Consider the following 16,247-nt stretch of genomic DNA (forward strand, 5'->3'; position numbering starts at 1 on the left):
GGATACAGCATTAAAAACCAGTGATTGGAAATTTGTTGCAGTAAACAGATCTCTTTTAGCTTGAATGGCTGTCTGGAAAGTGGTGTAGTTTGTTGCACTCTCAGGCACAGATTCCTGGTATGAATTTAGGATGCTCTGAACTAATCTAGATATAATCTGTTTATTTTCCATACAATAAGAACAACTATTCTGTCTTAAGGCTTTTGCTAATTAAATTTATTATAAATTAGACATTTTTTAAACTACAAATTTTGTGGTTTAAAAAAATTAAGCTCCTGAGAACTAAATAGATACACAAATACCAAGAAGTCTTTCTAAGAGGCTCACAGTGGAAGTCCATGTAAACAAAAGACTGAATTTAATATAGTATGTCCATGTTAAAAAATAATAACAATATTTTAAAAAAAATTCCTGATTTGTGCTTGCGCAGGCTCAGAGAACATACAGGCCAAAGAAATTTAGGATTTCAGATATAAAATTTTTATTTTGTTATTATAATTATTTGGCTAACAACAATGTGCTCTTGTATAATTGAGCTTTGTAGAACATGCGTAAATCGATAAGCAGGCTCAGTTGATATGGCTATGCTATATGACTGTTATGTTAAATAAAAACTTTGGGTCCATGCTTATTTAATAGGTACACCGTTTGGGTATTGACAGTTTGGAGTGGGTGTATTCAAGCCTTCTTTGGATGACTGGGTGACATTTCATGCTAAAAATAATGATTAGATCAAAGATAGTGAACCTCCAAGTTTGGTGTCAATTAGGACACATCATTCAGGGTGTATCTTAGGATAGGTGTACTGTATATTTTTCTATAATTTGCTTTGTCTTTCAGTCCGTTAATAACCTGGAGGGATGTGCAGCATCTCTTGGTAAAGACATCAAGACCTGTTCACCTCAAAGCTAATGACTGGAAGACCAATGCAGCTGGACACAAAGGTAGATTTTTAAAATGTTATTATTTCCACATATTTAGAGTGTGCAATTTTGTGCACAATTCAAAGTGTATTTCAATTCTTTTAAATTATACATATTTAATCACAATAAATATTAGATAAGGAGCAGATGTTTTTTCTTCAGGACATATTATGGTAAATTATCATGAAATCACTAGATGTGATAACCTTAAAAAATTGTCTCCAAAGCTAATCTGGCTGTTGGGTTCTTATTCTGATGTGTTTGTGTGTGCTCGGGTGTCTGTTCATTCTCTAGTCAGTCATCTTTATGGCTTTGGACTGGTGGATGCTGAGGCGATGGTCTTAGAGGCCAAGAAATGGCGAAGTGTTCCTCCTCAGCACATCTGCACCAAGATATCAGACCGCAGAACCAGGTGAGAACAGCCTTTACCCCTTTTAATCTGTCGCCCTTTCAATAATGAAGCTTAGAAAGCTGTTCTTTCTTACTCTTTGTACAGGCATGTCCTTATAAGCCTTTATAAAGCTATAGTAAGCAGAGGTAGAGTGTCCCTGCAGACATTGTGACCTTCTCAGACTTCTAGGGTTACTGAAGTGATCATTTTATTTTTACATACTGTATATCTGGTGTTAAGAGATTATTTATTGGAATTCATTTTTTGCCGTTATTTGAAAGCAGTGAATGCTGCAGCATTATGAAAACATTGCTTGGTCTGCTCAGGCTTCAAAGAGCAGGAGATACTACATGAATTTATAAAAAGAACACTGTTGGGGAAAATAAAATATAACCCAGTTAAGCCCCATGAAAGTATACACTTCAATAAACTATTACATCAGTTAAGTAAGCGAAGGCATCTTCTGACTTTCAGATGGTGAATGAGCGAGTCCAGGCGTGTTTATTGCACTCCAGAGTGTGTGGTTTGGAAAAGTTTATATCATCTTGTTGTCAGTCACAGACAGTGTTATGTTGGAGTAGATTCAAAGTGGACTTTTTTTTTATTTCAGACACAAACAATAGCAGGAAAAACACTGATGAACAACTATTAAAATAACCACAGAATTCATTTTAAACCTAGTCTTAAAAACAAATCTGTTTGCTTCAGCAAACTGACTGATATTTATTACAGGGCTTCCATTTGGGAATTACTTGTGAGCCAGTTTTTTTAAAAGAAGGAAAAAAAGGGGTTATTGCTGGAAGAAAGACAAAAAAGATGATCCACATCGCTTGTTCCCGGCAGCAGGTCTCTGCTTAGAGAACTGTCCAATTTCCCACTAGAAAATTTTCTAAATGTTTGTAACAACATTCCAAGAAAGCCCGAAGCTGCCGTGGAGACAAAAGCCAGTCAGTGTCTTTCATTGGTTGGTGCTTTTACATTATTTTATTGTTGTCCTGTATTGTCGACCCCCTGTAGATCCGCAGTTGGATTTTAACACTACAGAAAAGCCAGAATGCGTCACGCTGCTAACGTAAGGCAGACCTAAACATGTTTTAACTAAGCGCTGTCTGCACAAGAAACACACAAATGGTGTGGTTGTTGTATATAAGGCAAGGAAAACATCTTGACAAGTAATGATGGAAGTTCCTTTCCCGTCTTGAAAATGCCTGAGTGTTTCCTGCTGTGCGCCTGTTTGCACCCTGTTTGTTTCTCTTTTCGTATACAAGATTTGTCTGCTTGTTATTTGGGTCAAAGATCAGGTTGAAACGAAAGTGCCACAATGTCATTGGGAAGCCTCGCGCAACACGGGCGAAGTAAACATCCGAAGCGGGAATGAATTGGTCATGTGCTAACCCAAAAGCTGTTTTGCACACGATGCCTGGCAGAAGTTCAAGGGCCGTTGGCTTCTATGAAGTTAAGAAGAGAAATGTCAGCAATGAGCTGGAGTGCTTTGTTTCGACACAGCTTTTGTATGCTGTGTGATGCTTTGAGTGCCCTTATTTGAACTGTTACATCTCTAGTGGGCAGATGGAAGCCATGATACTTGTGTTGGAAGGGATTTTTTTCTTTCACATTGGCCTCAGAGGATGGGCTGTCACCACATTGTGAAGCTTGATGCATTTGACTGTTGAGGGGTGATATAAAGCTGCATGACCTTAAAAGACTTCCTCCAATTCTATTAAAGAGAGACTCTGAAACACATGCGGAAGATGTGGAAAAGTGATCCTGCTGGTTTCAAGTAAGTAATAGTAATATTTTAATCTCAAAGTACATTTTTAAGTTGAAACTTAGCTTAGGATATAAGCTGGAAAGGATGTAGGTTTTAATCAGAGGCTAGTGTCAGGGTTTAACAAGTCTGCAGTAAAAAGAAAAATCTAAAGCCTCTCTGGCTCTTAGAGAGAGGACGAGAACTGCATTCATGTTAAACCTACACTATGAACATGATACATTTTAGATTTATGGGCACCCCTGAGTGCGTGCGTAATATCGCAGTTCATTTGGTTGAAATACAGTAGTTAAATGGGTAAGAACATGACATTTTTTTTTGTGTAGAGGCTGTCTTTGGAAAGCAACCAAACTAAGGAGAGCATGTAATCGTATGTATTTCTGGGTTCAAATGAAATGCAGATCTATCCCGAATGATGCTGGGGGCAGGCTCACCACTGGACACCAATTTTGGTCAGCTAAAGCCAGATGTTAGGGATCCAAATACTTGTTGGTTGTCTGATATTTTGCTGTGGTGGTTGACATGGCACAATCCAGAACAAAACAGAGGGGTTTAGAGTCCAGCGCTGGCATCTGTTCCTAGTCGTGTGTCTCTGATTCACCTCTTAGTTGTAAGAAAACAATAGCTTTGCACTTAATCAAAGGCTTTTGTTGTAGCTTTCATTTATTATGGGTGCAATAAAGGTTATATGTAGCTACTGCTGCTTTTGGACCCAAAATGTATAGCGCTGTTGTCGGAACAAAACCTTGTATCTCCAAAATGGTAACTTTACAGGAGAAGGAAAAAACATGCATTACTTTCAATGTAAGTAATGGAACCAAGCAATTTTTGGCCCTTTATTTCGGTGCGTCCTTCATGAAATTTATACAGAATATAAAGGCCAACATGCATTTTCAAATTATGTCAAAAACTGAAAATCGACAAAAATGGAGATACAAGGTTTTGTTCCGACGACAACGATGTGCTCGTTTACTTGCATAAGTAAAGCTATCTTAATATTATCATTTTGATTACAGTGGATCAGTGGTGTTTGCTCAAGTCTGCAGAGGGCTGGTGTTACTGCAGGTTTTTATTCCCAACAAGCAGGAGCGCTCCTGATTTCTCTGCTTTAATCAATTGCTCAGTCAAACAACTGATCATGTGCACGCCTCCTTTTCAGCGGCCATTTGGACACCCTTGGAGCATGATGAATACAAAGTAGACCACATGTCCAGAAGATGACCTCTTAAAGATCTTCTGAGTTCTTGTATGTTATATAATTTATGAGAGAAATTCTATTGTTTTTCATTGAAGGGATTTATAACCTTATTTGACACATTAATTTTATGTGCATCACTGTGTTGGTATTTTTATAGCATCTTCTAAGAACAGTGAAGAGGTTATTGTCTTTCCTAGTGTATCCACCCATATTAAAAATCTATGTTGGTGGAATCAATTGTTAAAGTAAATGTGGGCACTATTGATTGCATTTGGCTCTCTGTCAGAGTCAGCTGCTGACAAAGTCCTCCCTGACTGTCCTCAGTGGAACACTGAACAAAAGCCTCTTTTGTTTTGTGGTGTTGCATGTGCTAGCTCTAAACACATAAGGGCTTGATTAGTGAATCTATTCTCATACTGTACACTGAAAGTGTAGATTTGGTGAGAAAAGTGTTACAAAAATAAACCTGCAGTTAGTTGTGGACAGTATACTGGTTCATCTGGTATATCAGTAGACATTCTTCAAAAGGTGTAAGTTTTGTCATTTAGCTGATAAGTGCAACAGTGCAAAACATGCTTAGGTTATCCCGTGTAGCTGAATGGCAGAGTCAGGGATGTTTCATTGGCATTTCTGTGAAAATATGAGCAGACTTGCAAAAAAATCTTTTTGCTTTGAGTGAAACTATATCTTCATTATGTATATTTTATGAAAGGTAATGATTAAATACCTGTATAACCCCCTTCATGTTCATACCCCCTCATATTTTCTTTAACCTGTATATACTATACTTACTGTACATTGTAATACACATATTTATATTTCTGCTAAGCACTTCTGGATGGATGCAAACTGCATTTTGTTGCTTTGTACCTGCGACATACGCAATGACAATAAAGTTGAATTCTTTTCTATTTTATTCTATTCTAAATATTCTATGGCGGCACGGTGGCGTGGTGGGTAGCGCTGTCGCCTCACAGCGAGGAGGGCCTGGGTTCGATTCCCCGGCCGGGCGGCCAAGGTCCTCTCTGTGTGGAGTTTGCATGTTCTCCCTGTGTCTGCGCCGGTTTCCTCCCACAGTCCAAAGACATGCAGTCAGGCCAATTGGACATGCTAAATTACTCCAAATGCAGGTGTGTGGCTAAAACAAGACTTCGCCTATGGACTAAAACTCCTTGTGTTTCTATAGTGATGTAAAAAAGCAGGACAGCAATTTTTTAATAAAGCTTTTAGTTTAAAAAATCCTGTACTATGTTTTTATATAATAGTGACAGCAATGAAAATAGAACAAGAATAACACTTTTTTTTTGTTTAAACATTAAATTCATGACAAATCTAAATATTTAGAATAACTTCAAAAGAAAGATCTTTTTAAAAAAACAACAAAGAACAAAACTTTCTTGGTGCTTTCAAGAAGCTCCTCTGTCATTCAATGACTGACTGTCATGCTTTTTTCAGAGTGGTCTTATTTCTGAGAGCTCTTGCTTTTTCTTTAAACTCACACAGCTGGAATCGCCTTTTCAAGTTGGATATGCCTTAGCATTTCTGTATCACTTTATATTTTTCTCTGTCCTTTTAACATAGCATGCTTGAGAAGGATGTGTGAAACTGAGTAAAAGCTGACTGCTATGATTCCCTCATTGACTTCCCTGGTATGATATACTATATTTTCCAAAGTATTTGGTCATCTGCCTTCACACGCATATGAACTTAAGTGACATTCCATTCTTAATCCATAGGGTTTAATATGATGTTGGCCCACCCTTTGCAGCTATAACAGCGTCAACTCTTCTGGGAAGGCTTTCCACAAGGGTTAAGAGTGTATTTATGGGAATTTTTTACCATTCTTCCAGAAGCGCATTTGTGAGGTCAGACACTGATGTTGGACGAGAAGACCTGGTTAGCAGTCTCCGCTCTTATTAATCCTAAAGGTGTTCTATCGGGTAGAGGTAAGGACTCAAGACGGTCAAGTTCTTCGACATCAAACTCACTCATCCATGGTCTTTATGGACATCAATTTGTGCACTGTTGCTCACTCATGTTGGAACAGGAAGGGGCCATCCCCAAACTGTTCCCACAAAGTTGGAATTGTCCAAAATCTCTTCGTCTGCTGAAGCTTTAAGAGTTCCTTTCACTGGAACTAAGGGTCTGAGCCCAACTCCTGAAAAACAACCCCACACCATAATCCCCCCTCCACCAAACTTTACCCTTGGTGCAATGCAGTCAGACAAGTACTGTCCTCCTGGCAACCGCCAAACCCAGACTCGTCCATCAGATTGCCACATGGAGAAGGGTGATTCATTACTCTTTTTGTAAGTTGCTCTGGATAAGAGCGTCTGCTAAATGCTATAAATGTAAATTACTCCACAGAACACGTCTCTACTGCTCGAGTCTAGCATCTAGCTTTACACCAATGCATTCGCCGCTTTGCATTGTGCTTGGTGATGTAAGGATTGGATACATCTGCTTGGCTATAGAAACCCATTCCATAAAGCTTTCTACGCTGTTCTTGAGCTGATCTGAAGGCCACATGAAGTTTGGAGGTCTGTAGCGATTGACTCTGCAGAAAGTTGGCGACCTCTGCGCTCTATGCCCCTCAGCATCCACTGACCCCGCTTTGTTATTTTACGTGGCCTACCACTTTGTGGCTGAGTTGCTATCGTTCCCAATCGCTTCCACTTTGTTATAATACCACTGACAGTTGACTGTGGAATATTTAGTAGTGAGGAAATTTCACGACTGGACTTGTTCCACAGGTGGCGTCTGATCACGGTACCACGCTGGAACTCACTGAGCTCCTGAGAGCGACCCATTCTTTCACTAAAGTTTGTAGAAGCAGTTTGCAGGCCTAGGGGCTCGGTTTTATACACCTGTGGCCATGGAATTGATTGGAACACATGAATTCAATTATTTGAATGGGTGACTGAACACTTTCGGAAATATAATGTATCTTCTAATCACCAACTATCACTTTATGATTTGTGAAGGCTATTATGCATTATGGATTTTAGATAGAGGTGGTGCAGTAAGACTTAGGTAGTCACTTTAAGATTACTGCCAATATTTATCTTGGCTTCTTGTAGAAATTAGAAAACTGGAACTGTGGATTACAGTTTTGCTGGACTTTGCCTGACACGATTCTTCTTTAGTGACAGAGTTAAGTAGCTGACATTGCTTTTTAAAGTGTGAGCCTCTGTGACCTTTCCTTTTTCTGTTCTTGAAATACATTACCAACCCCTCTTTTTGACAGTATGTGGCAGTTCATGTTCTTTACAACTAAACTCCATCACCTCCAACAAAACAATCATATTAACTTCAGTGGTACATCCAGCTGATACCAAACAAAATCACTCTTTTTTAATCCCTTACAACTGCAATCTGTCTCTGGCGCATCTGTAGAAAAATTTGTCCCACCACCTCTTTCAACATGGCTTTAAAGCTGTTTGCGTAGCTGCTGCCACCACCAGTATTGATTGATGATTAGGCTTTTGTTTATAGTGGTAGTGTGGCTAGTGAGAGGCTGGGCCAAGAGCTCATATCAGGCTATGTGTTGAATCTCATTAGGCTGGAGCAGACAAGTATTGATTTTCCATTGACTCTTCTGTCCTGTAAAGTCCTGTGAAGTGGTGAAAAATGAAATGTCTGCATGCTGTAAGCAAAAGGAAAGAAATGTGGAGTCTCTGCTAGGGACTGTTTAGATGTGGGACATAATTGTTTTTGTCATAAATTGTTACACATTTCTTCCCATTGTCATTTCATAGGCATGTACTTGTGCTTACAATGCACAATGTTATGTGTGTGTGTGTGTGTGTGTGTGTGTATGTGTGTGTGTATACATACATGTGTATATATATATATATATATATATATATATATATATATCTTCACATTTTGATCTCTTTAGTCTACAATATGGTGTCATTTTGGTTCTTGTAACTAAGCTCAGAGGATTTGCAGAAGACCAAAAAGGTTCTAACCTTCGAAATCTAGACTTAAAAAGCCAGGTATCTCAAGCAGACTCATCCCAAGTTCATCACATTACCTATTACACGAAATTTATGACACGATCCAACTGAGCAAACCAAAATATTTGGTCTCCACAGAGATGGCCTTTTGCTACGTTGTTTCCTGCCAGGTACATCTCAAGTGTCTTGGCACAAGAAAATATGAACAATTCAAGTGAGTAGCCCCTCTACTTTAAACCACTTTAGCATTGAGTGTCAGTTTTGAGAGGAGAGAGAAGTCTGTGTGTATTCATAAAACTCACCCACAGAGATCTAGATGATGCCTGGATCTGAATTGTGATGTGAATAAGGATCCAAGCCTCAATTGACTCACTCCACTACCATCTGTGCTCTGTTGTTCGTCAACATAGTCATAAAAGCGTTTGTCCTTGTTTGTGATATAAAACCATTTATATGAGACTGCTCCCTGGAAACAAATGTTTGGGCTCAAAAGAGCCTCTAAATTCACACAAACTGACCAACCAGATGAACACAAATTGAACTTAATGAGCTGCAAAACCTCCAACATGGAGATGCAAATGGAGTTTATGTTCTTTCTTTGTTTCTTCATACCTTTCAGAGCTAATAAGCCTGAGGTTAGGTGTTACTAGCTCTATTGTGTGCTATATTTTTTCCTTGTTTAAAGAGCTAATCGTCACTGACTTTACTTTAGTGGAGTAAACTTTTGCCTGTTTTAATCTAGCTTGAAGTTGAATTTTAAATGTACAATTCAAAGTATAATGCTTGCTTTTACAGCAACTATCGAAGTACTCCAGTTATGGAAGTTGAACCTACATTTCTATTAGTAGTAGGAATCCCAGTAGTAGTACAAGAAAGACCATAGCAAAAAAGTACAAAAAAACTGAAGAAAGCAGCAGAAGTCAATGATAACCTTTTCCAGCATATCTCTTTAGTTGTGTCTTGTCCTAAAAAGCAGAGATACCTATTACTGGTTTCTCACTGTCCCACTGCAGGTACATCCGGCCAGACCAGAAGCTGAATGCCAGCATGAGCAGCACAGGTTGCAGTGAACAGCCGGAGCAGCAGGTGGTCTTTCTGGAGCATGTTGTGGTTCGAGTGCTCATTGTTCACCCCCGCAGGGGAGACCTAGAGATCAGCCTCATCTCACCATCTGGAACACGCTCCCAGTTGCTGGCAAAAAGGTGAGCTGTACATCAGACATCCACACATAAGCTGACAAGTGGCCCCTAGAAGTCACCAGCAATCACAGCATTGTTACAAAGAAAGGTTGTAATATTCTGTAATATTTCTCATCTGTCGCTCATTAATAAAACTGCGAAATCTTGTCAAAAGAGTTATGCATTTGTGTTTTTAGTAGAAGAGAAGATATTTTAGCATGATTTGAAGTTAACATGTTGTTGGTTGTACAGTCATGTTTTGTTAAAAGGAAAAATGCCCTTTTTGCTATTTTTGACAAACAAACCAACACCAAATTTGTTAGAAGTGGTGAACGCCTGTGGATACAGAAGATAAATGTGATGAATTTAAACGTAATTCATGACATAACTATATAATTGATTGTCATTTCATTTCAATAGTAGAGCAAAATCACAAACTCCAGACTTCAGTGGGTTAATTATGCAACAGATATGCACACTTTGCACATGCAGAAGTATGCTCATAAGTTATGTGTTTTGCAAAAACCGGGCTCTTTGGACACTATGTCCAAAAGTTGCTGATACATTCATTCAACTGCACGCACATAGTTTGTATAATCTCCAGCAATGGAACTTTCTGGAGCAGCTTCATGTGAGCCTAAGGTCACTATGTCAATTGCCAAGCAGCAGCTAGAGGGTTGTAAAGCCCCCCAGCATTGGTCTGTGGAACAGAGGAACTGCGTTCTCTCAAGTGATAAAGCTGCATCTGATACCTTTGGTACTTGGATTGGCATTTGTGATTCAGAACTGATCATCAAACATCAGTACCTAACCTCACTAATACTCTTGCGACTGAAAGCAATCAAATCTTCTCAGTAGAGTTCCAACATCTAGTGTAAAGCATTCCCAAAAGAGCAGAGGCTGTTACAGCAGCAAAGGGGCACACGCTCCTAATTTCAGGAGAAATGCTGGATGAATCCTTTGTCTGTGGACTTTTGGTCATAAACGGCCAGATATACACAAAATGTGCCTTGAGGCGACCACATGTGCCTCAATTTAATATTCAAATTACAGCGCACTGCACTAACTGCACGCTTAAGAATTAAAGGGTTTTAAATACTCTGGTTAAGAAAACAGAGTTTGTGAAACAAGAAAATGGACTGTGTGTGGCATTTTATGCACCTTGTCTTCTCACACACCTAAATCTGATCCAAAGAATTTAAATGGTGTTATTCCAAAGCTAAACATTGTTTCAGTACCTGTTTGTCTGATGCCACTGTGTCTGATGCCACGTCTTTTGAAACCCTGATGCAAGTTTTTACATCTGGTTTTAAAAGACAGTGAAAAATTGATGCCAAATTGGCAGTTGTGAGTTGTTTTAACTTTAGAAAAGCAAATTGTGTTTTACCATGCATACATCCCTTAAACTACACACTTAGTCATGTGCAGCAGTTTCATACAAAGAACACATAAGGGTCTGTTGTATATGCACTCAACTGTGACAGACATTTGCTGGCTCTTATAAACAGTGCTTTTGACCTGCGTATCACCTAGGCATGCTGTCATAACGTCATGACTTTGACTCTCTTTCTTAGGGTGTCAGGCATTCACACACCCTGTTCCTTTCCCCTAAAATCAATATATTCAAGAAGAGTCTGCACAGGCTTAGGTCTGAGTCTGATCTGGCCGCTCTATCTCCTGTCAGATGTGGAGCATATCCCTGTCATTCACACACTCACACACACACGGTTTTGATCTCCTGTTCGTTCCTCCCGATGATCTCCTGCCTTTTCTCTTAGCTTGGCATTCTCTGAAGACTGCACCGGATACTTTTATGAGCTTTGAGGGACGCTGATTGTTATTCTGGCGGCCCTTCATGAATAAAACACACGCACACCCTCGTTTTACCACTCACTCACAAACATAAGGATTTTGAATTCTTTGCTAGATCTTTTTCCCTGTTTGTTTATCAGGGGAAATCTTCCAGCTCCCACTTCAAACGCTGTTGCCTGAAGAAATGAAAAATGCTGCTGTGTCTTTGCCTTCCTGTTGAAGGTAACAATGCTAGTTAGCTTCAAACGGCTGCCTCAGCATCCTGCTGTCTTGATATATCTCCTTGCTGTGCTTTTTTTTGTGACACTTCCAGTCATTATTTACTACACAGGAATAGGGAGACCTGTCGAATTCCTCCTCTGCACAATTACCTCCCCTGAAAAGCTCACTTTAGCCATTACAAACATGACGGGAGATGGCAGGCTAATGGGGCTCCCCATGTATTGAGTGTATTTATTAGTGTTTGTAGATTGTTTTTAGTCTTTCTGTCACCCCTGGGCTTGGTGTAATGCTCCTATGTACATCGCAACCTGTGGATAGAGCGTTTCTCATGTGACATCTGTGCTTTGCCTGCAAATGCATTTGCACTCTTTTAAGGGTGGGTTGATAGATAAGAAGGATAGGGCCGGTGCTGTGGTTAGACTTCAGGTCTAGTTCATAGGGCCTGACTCATTTTCTTTCAATGACTCTGAATACTTAAGACTGACATATAGAGTTAAATGCATTCCGACTGTTGAATAGTGTGTATTTGTGTCCTTGTATGCTTACGTGTGGCCTGCTTGAAGAGCTAAAAGAGGTGACTTGTGAACAGCTCAAAACAGGCTGTAGAACCAGCTTTAGAAGGTGCAGGCAATTTTCAAATGACTTATTAGCCCCGGAATTGGTTCACTCTGATCTAAGAGTACCAAGTTCAAAGTGAGTGCTGCAACCCCAGGAGCACCACGAACTCTCTCATTTGTATTCTTTCAATGGGGATTGGGGGTTGTGATGAGCCCAAAGCCTATGGAGGATCCGGGATTCTGAACGGGTATGGAGGGTGAGAACTAATGATGCTGTGTATTAGCAAAGCACATTCACTCTGGCTTTGTGATAACCCTAATGCACAGTGGTGCAGCGATCTGAATGCAAAACCTGCAGGATTATAACTGGTTTTCCCAGTAGAGCTGAATGAATAGAAGTTGCTGGCATAACTGAAGTATTGTCCATACTTCTTTCCCCTCCTTCTCCAGAGCCAGATTCAATGAATGTTTCACTCAAAAATGCCAATGTTCTAACAGTCAATGAAAAGGTAAACCAGTTAGCACAACCTAATCTGACAAAGGTATATTTTTACCTTTCACTATCACAGGGTGCAGTATTCCATTATTGCGCCGATAATTGTTCTTTCACTGTAATACCCAAAATGCATACATCATACTGTAATGGGGAGCGAGGAGGCGTGACTTTTATTATGGGCAAATCCAGGGTCATAGTCTAAATGGTCCAGGGTCATAGAGCCAACGCAGATTGATCGGGGGGCAGACATGACAGAAACCAGAATCAAACATACAAACAGTACAAGCAGAACATCAAACTCCAACAAATCAAACATTTCAAACAGCAATTCAACCACCAAAGACCAGCGACCAGACAGGGGAAAATACAGGCTTAAATACATAAGGGCAAATGAGGAACAGGCGGGAACACCAGTGGAAACAATCGGGGTGGAGTCATGAAACAAGGGGGCTGGACTAAAAACCCAAAACAAAGAACACGCAGGTTAAGCCAAAACACAACACGAACACAAGGACAGGACTGGGACAGGCCAATTGTGACACATAGAATCCCCCAAAAGTGATAAATTAACCCTGACTACATGCACACCCCCCGATGTAGAGGCTAATAAATGCTTGCCTTCCTATCATTAACATTAGCTATCTTTCTTCCCTGTGCGTTCACCAGCTGATGACAAAAATACAATTTTGAAAAGCCTCCTGGACCCACTTTGTAGTTCTTGCAGTTTTCAGAAGTTCCCATCACCTTCAAAATGACTCATCAAAAGGAAGTATTTCTAGTCTGCTTTAGATACTTCTGTGTTACAGCTTTAGGATGCGAAGTAGGCAAATGTAGAAATGTAGAAATGGTTGCATTTTTCATTCTGTCCCTTCAAGCAACCTTGGCATACAGAAATGTCAGTCTGACAGTGATAATGTAATTATCCAATCCTTATCACATGCATAGCCTGTTATGGATATCAGCTCCAGGCTCGTACAACATTTGAGAACAATAACGAGTTTCAAGATGTTCCCCAGACGAGTAGAAGTCATACGGATGATTATACTCATATGCAAATCTGAGAGCAGATTATTACACAGTGCCATCATACTAAGCCTTTAGACCTTTAGAGCAAAACCTCTCAGCTGTCATAATCTAATATCTTCAAATGGTTCTTGATAAACACTGTTCACTGTGCAGATGTGACTGTGATGTGGATACATTAATTTTGTCCATTTATTTGCTTTCCTATTTTGTCTCTTTTTACACAGTGCATTAACCATGTTAAGCTGGGTGGTCCATTCTGAGAACTGGTGCTGGTCCCTTAAACTTGTTTAAATCTGTTGCCATTACAGTGCAGTGAAATGTACCGGCACGTAGAATCACAGCATTTTGTGTGCAATGTAAAAGAAGAACTGTACAAAATATGCTCATGGCTTTCTTTTTTGTTGGATGTATTTGGTTTTTACCGACCTACAGTGCGAGCTCACTTACTAAAATTTAGCTTATTTTTATTCACTTGTTTTATCAGAGTAATGATAAAACGTGTCTGATTTGTGGCATATATTGCTATTCATATTGATAATCCTGGTAATTTTAAGGGGTTAAAGGAGAAGTGCAGATTAACTGACAAAATAGCCACATTTTGCAACGGCCTTGAAGAGTTAATTGCCTTATTCTCGGGACTATGATTGACAGGTCAGATAACAGTTCCCAGCTAGGGAAATATAAATCCATAAATGGGTTTGCTCTTTTGGTTTTTTTTATTTAATTCCTTAGAGGCTTCTTCATTTTTCTGATATACTCCTGGCTGTTTCACAGGTTGTTTGATAACTCCAACGAGGGCTTCAGGAACTGGGAGTTCATGACTGTGCACTGCTGGGGTGAGAGGGCAGAGGGAACATGGACACTGGAGATATCCGATTCCCCCTCGCAGCTCCGCAACCCTGAGGTTCTGGGTAAGAACTACAGGATTTGAAGCTGATTTTGAGAGACTTTCAAAGGGGCGTGTATCTGTGCCTCTCCAAATGTCTCAATTTTGACTCTTTTAACGAGTGTCATGGGAAATGCTTTTTCTTGAGTAGTTTCTAAGCCATTGTGGGTAATTTAGCTGTTTTGATCAAGACTCTGCCTCATTGACAAAGCATGCATTTGAAGTAGATATATGAAAATATGCCATGCAATGAATATGGTAACTTAAGAATGAACCACGCTTGAAATACTGATAATCAAATCATTCGTCTCAGCTTGGGAAACATGGAAGGAACTTTTTAATGATTTCTTTTCCTAGTCTGAGTGACAATCTGTCTTCTCAGATGCATCTCATTGTGCCAATACCTTTCTGCTTCAGATAATCTTTGTAATTGCTTTCATCCAAGGAGATTAGTGTTTTTAATTTTTCTTCAGATTGTTGTATATCTTAACGCTCCCGCTCTTGCTCTCACTCTCTCTGTCTCTTGGTTTCTTTCTGTATATTCCACACCCCTCTCTCTCTCTCTCTCTCTCTTTGTCTCTCTCTCTCTCCCCCTGGATTTCTTTCATTTCTGGCTTGGATGCTTACTTTCTCTCTCTTACTTTCTCTCTTTCGCTCACTCACTCTACCTCCAGGTAAGCTGAAGGAGTGGACACTGATTCTCTACGGGACAGTTGAGCATCCTTATCAGTCTCAGGGCTCTCAGCACTCGCGCTCCCGAATGCTGGAGATCCCCAGCATCAAGGGTCCAGAACCTTCCCCAGGGACTCCCCAACATGAGGATGAAGAAGAAGAGGAGTACAGTGGTACAGTTAGTTCAGCATATATGTATATCTGAGTAGCTGGTGAATACCTTACACCTTAGAGAGAATGCTCTGTAAGTTTATGTTTTGTGTCTCCTGACCACCAGAAGCGGTTACTACCAAGTGAGTGGTTTTCTAGCTGTGCTAGTTGCAGACTGAGAAGGTATGCAAAACAGTCACCTTGTGACACCGGCGTGTGATGTAGTCAAGCTTATATATACATGAGTCACACTGCAGTCTTCTTCCTTCTCTTGCTACTCAGACCAAGTTATTTGTTTACTTAATACAGCCCGGTTACTTTATTAAAGCTTGGAAAACTTTTGTCTTTGATAGACTGTTTCCTTGCTGACCTTTTGAACTTCTGGAACTTCATCAGCGAGCCACTGCCATCTGAGCCACTCTGTCAGAAGTGCTCAGCATCACAGCTTAAGCATGTCAGCTAGCCTGCCCTCCCCAAGCCCCTTCATGCTTTGTTTGAGCTAGGTCAGTACCCAGTGACTTAATTTCACATCTGTGAGTGGAGCTTTCCCTGCAGTGGAATCCTTTTCTGCCAGACCTCACTGGGAAAGGGATGACATTTCCTAGGATTTTGCTGCTACACCGCAAGCCATGGCTCCCATCACAGCTCACCCATCCTCCTCAAACAGTGTTAGCTTAACTAACTTTAGCTAAGCTAACACCACTGTTTGCTACATTGGCCAGCCTGCCTTACTCAAGGCCCCTTTGGTTGAGCTTTAGCTAGACCAGTTCCCAGCGGTTCTCCGGAGAGTTCTCACTCATGATGGAATTCCTTTCAACCATGGCTCACTTGGAAATGAAGGACCTTTAACAGAGTTTTGCTGAAACACTGTGAGCCTCAGCTCATATTACGGCTCACTGGTCCTCCTTAAATAGCGTTATCTTCTTTAACTTCAGCTAAGCTAACAGCACTATGCGGTACCTTAGAGCGGTTCACCTTGAAGACCATTCGAGACATGTACGTGGTA

General features: G+C 40.2%; 1 protein-coding gene across 2 annotated transcripts in view; it reads left to right on the forward strand.

The window, feature by feature from the left end:
- The window catches only part of pcsk6 (proprotein convertase subtilisin/kexin type 6), a 65,502-nt gene that overhangs the window by 24,411 nt on the left and 24,844 nt on the right, over window positions 1-16,247 (forward strand). For both annotated transcript variants that reach the window (XM_017699551.2, XM_017699550.2), the window contains exons 10-14: window positions 841-944; window positions 1,218-1,335; window positions 9,256-9,444; window positions 14,308-14,444; window positions 15,094-15,264. In XM_017699551.2, the coding sequence (XP_017555040.1) occupies window positions 841-944; window positions 1,218-1,335; window positions 9,256-9,444; window positions 14,308-14,444; window positions 15,094-15,264 (719 nt within the window). The remainder of the gene's footprint in view (window positions 1-840; window positions 945-1,217; window positions 1,336-9,255; window positions 9,445-14,307; window positions 14,445-15,093; window positions 15,265-16,247) is intronic.

Source organism: Pygocentrus nattereri, chromosome 15, assembly GCF_015220715.1.
Source record: "Pygocentrus nattereri isolate fPygNat1 chromosome 15, fPygNat1.pri, whole genome shotgun sequence".
NCBI classification, from domain to species: domain Eukaryota; kingdom Metazoa; phylum Chordata; class Actinopteri; order Characiformes; family Serrasalmidae; genus Pygocentrus; species Pygocentrus nattereri.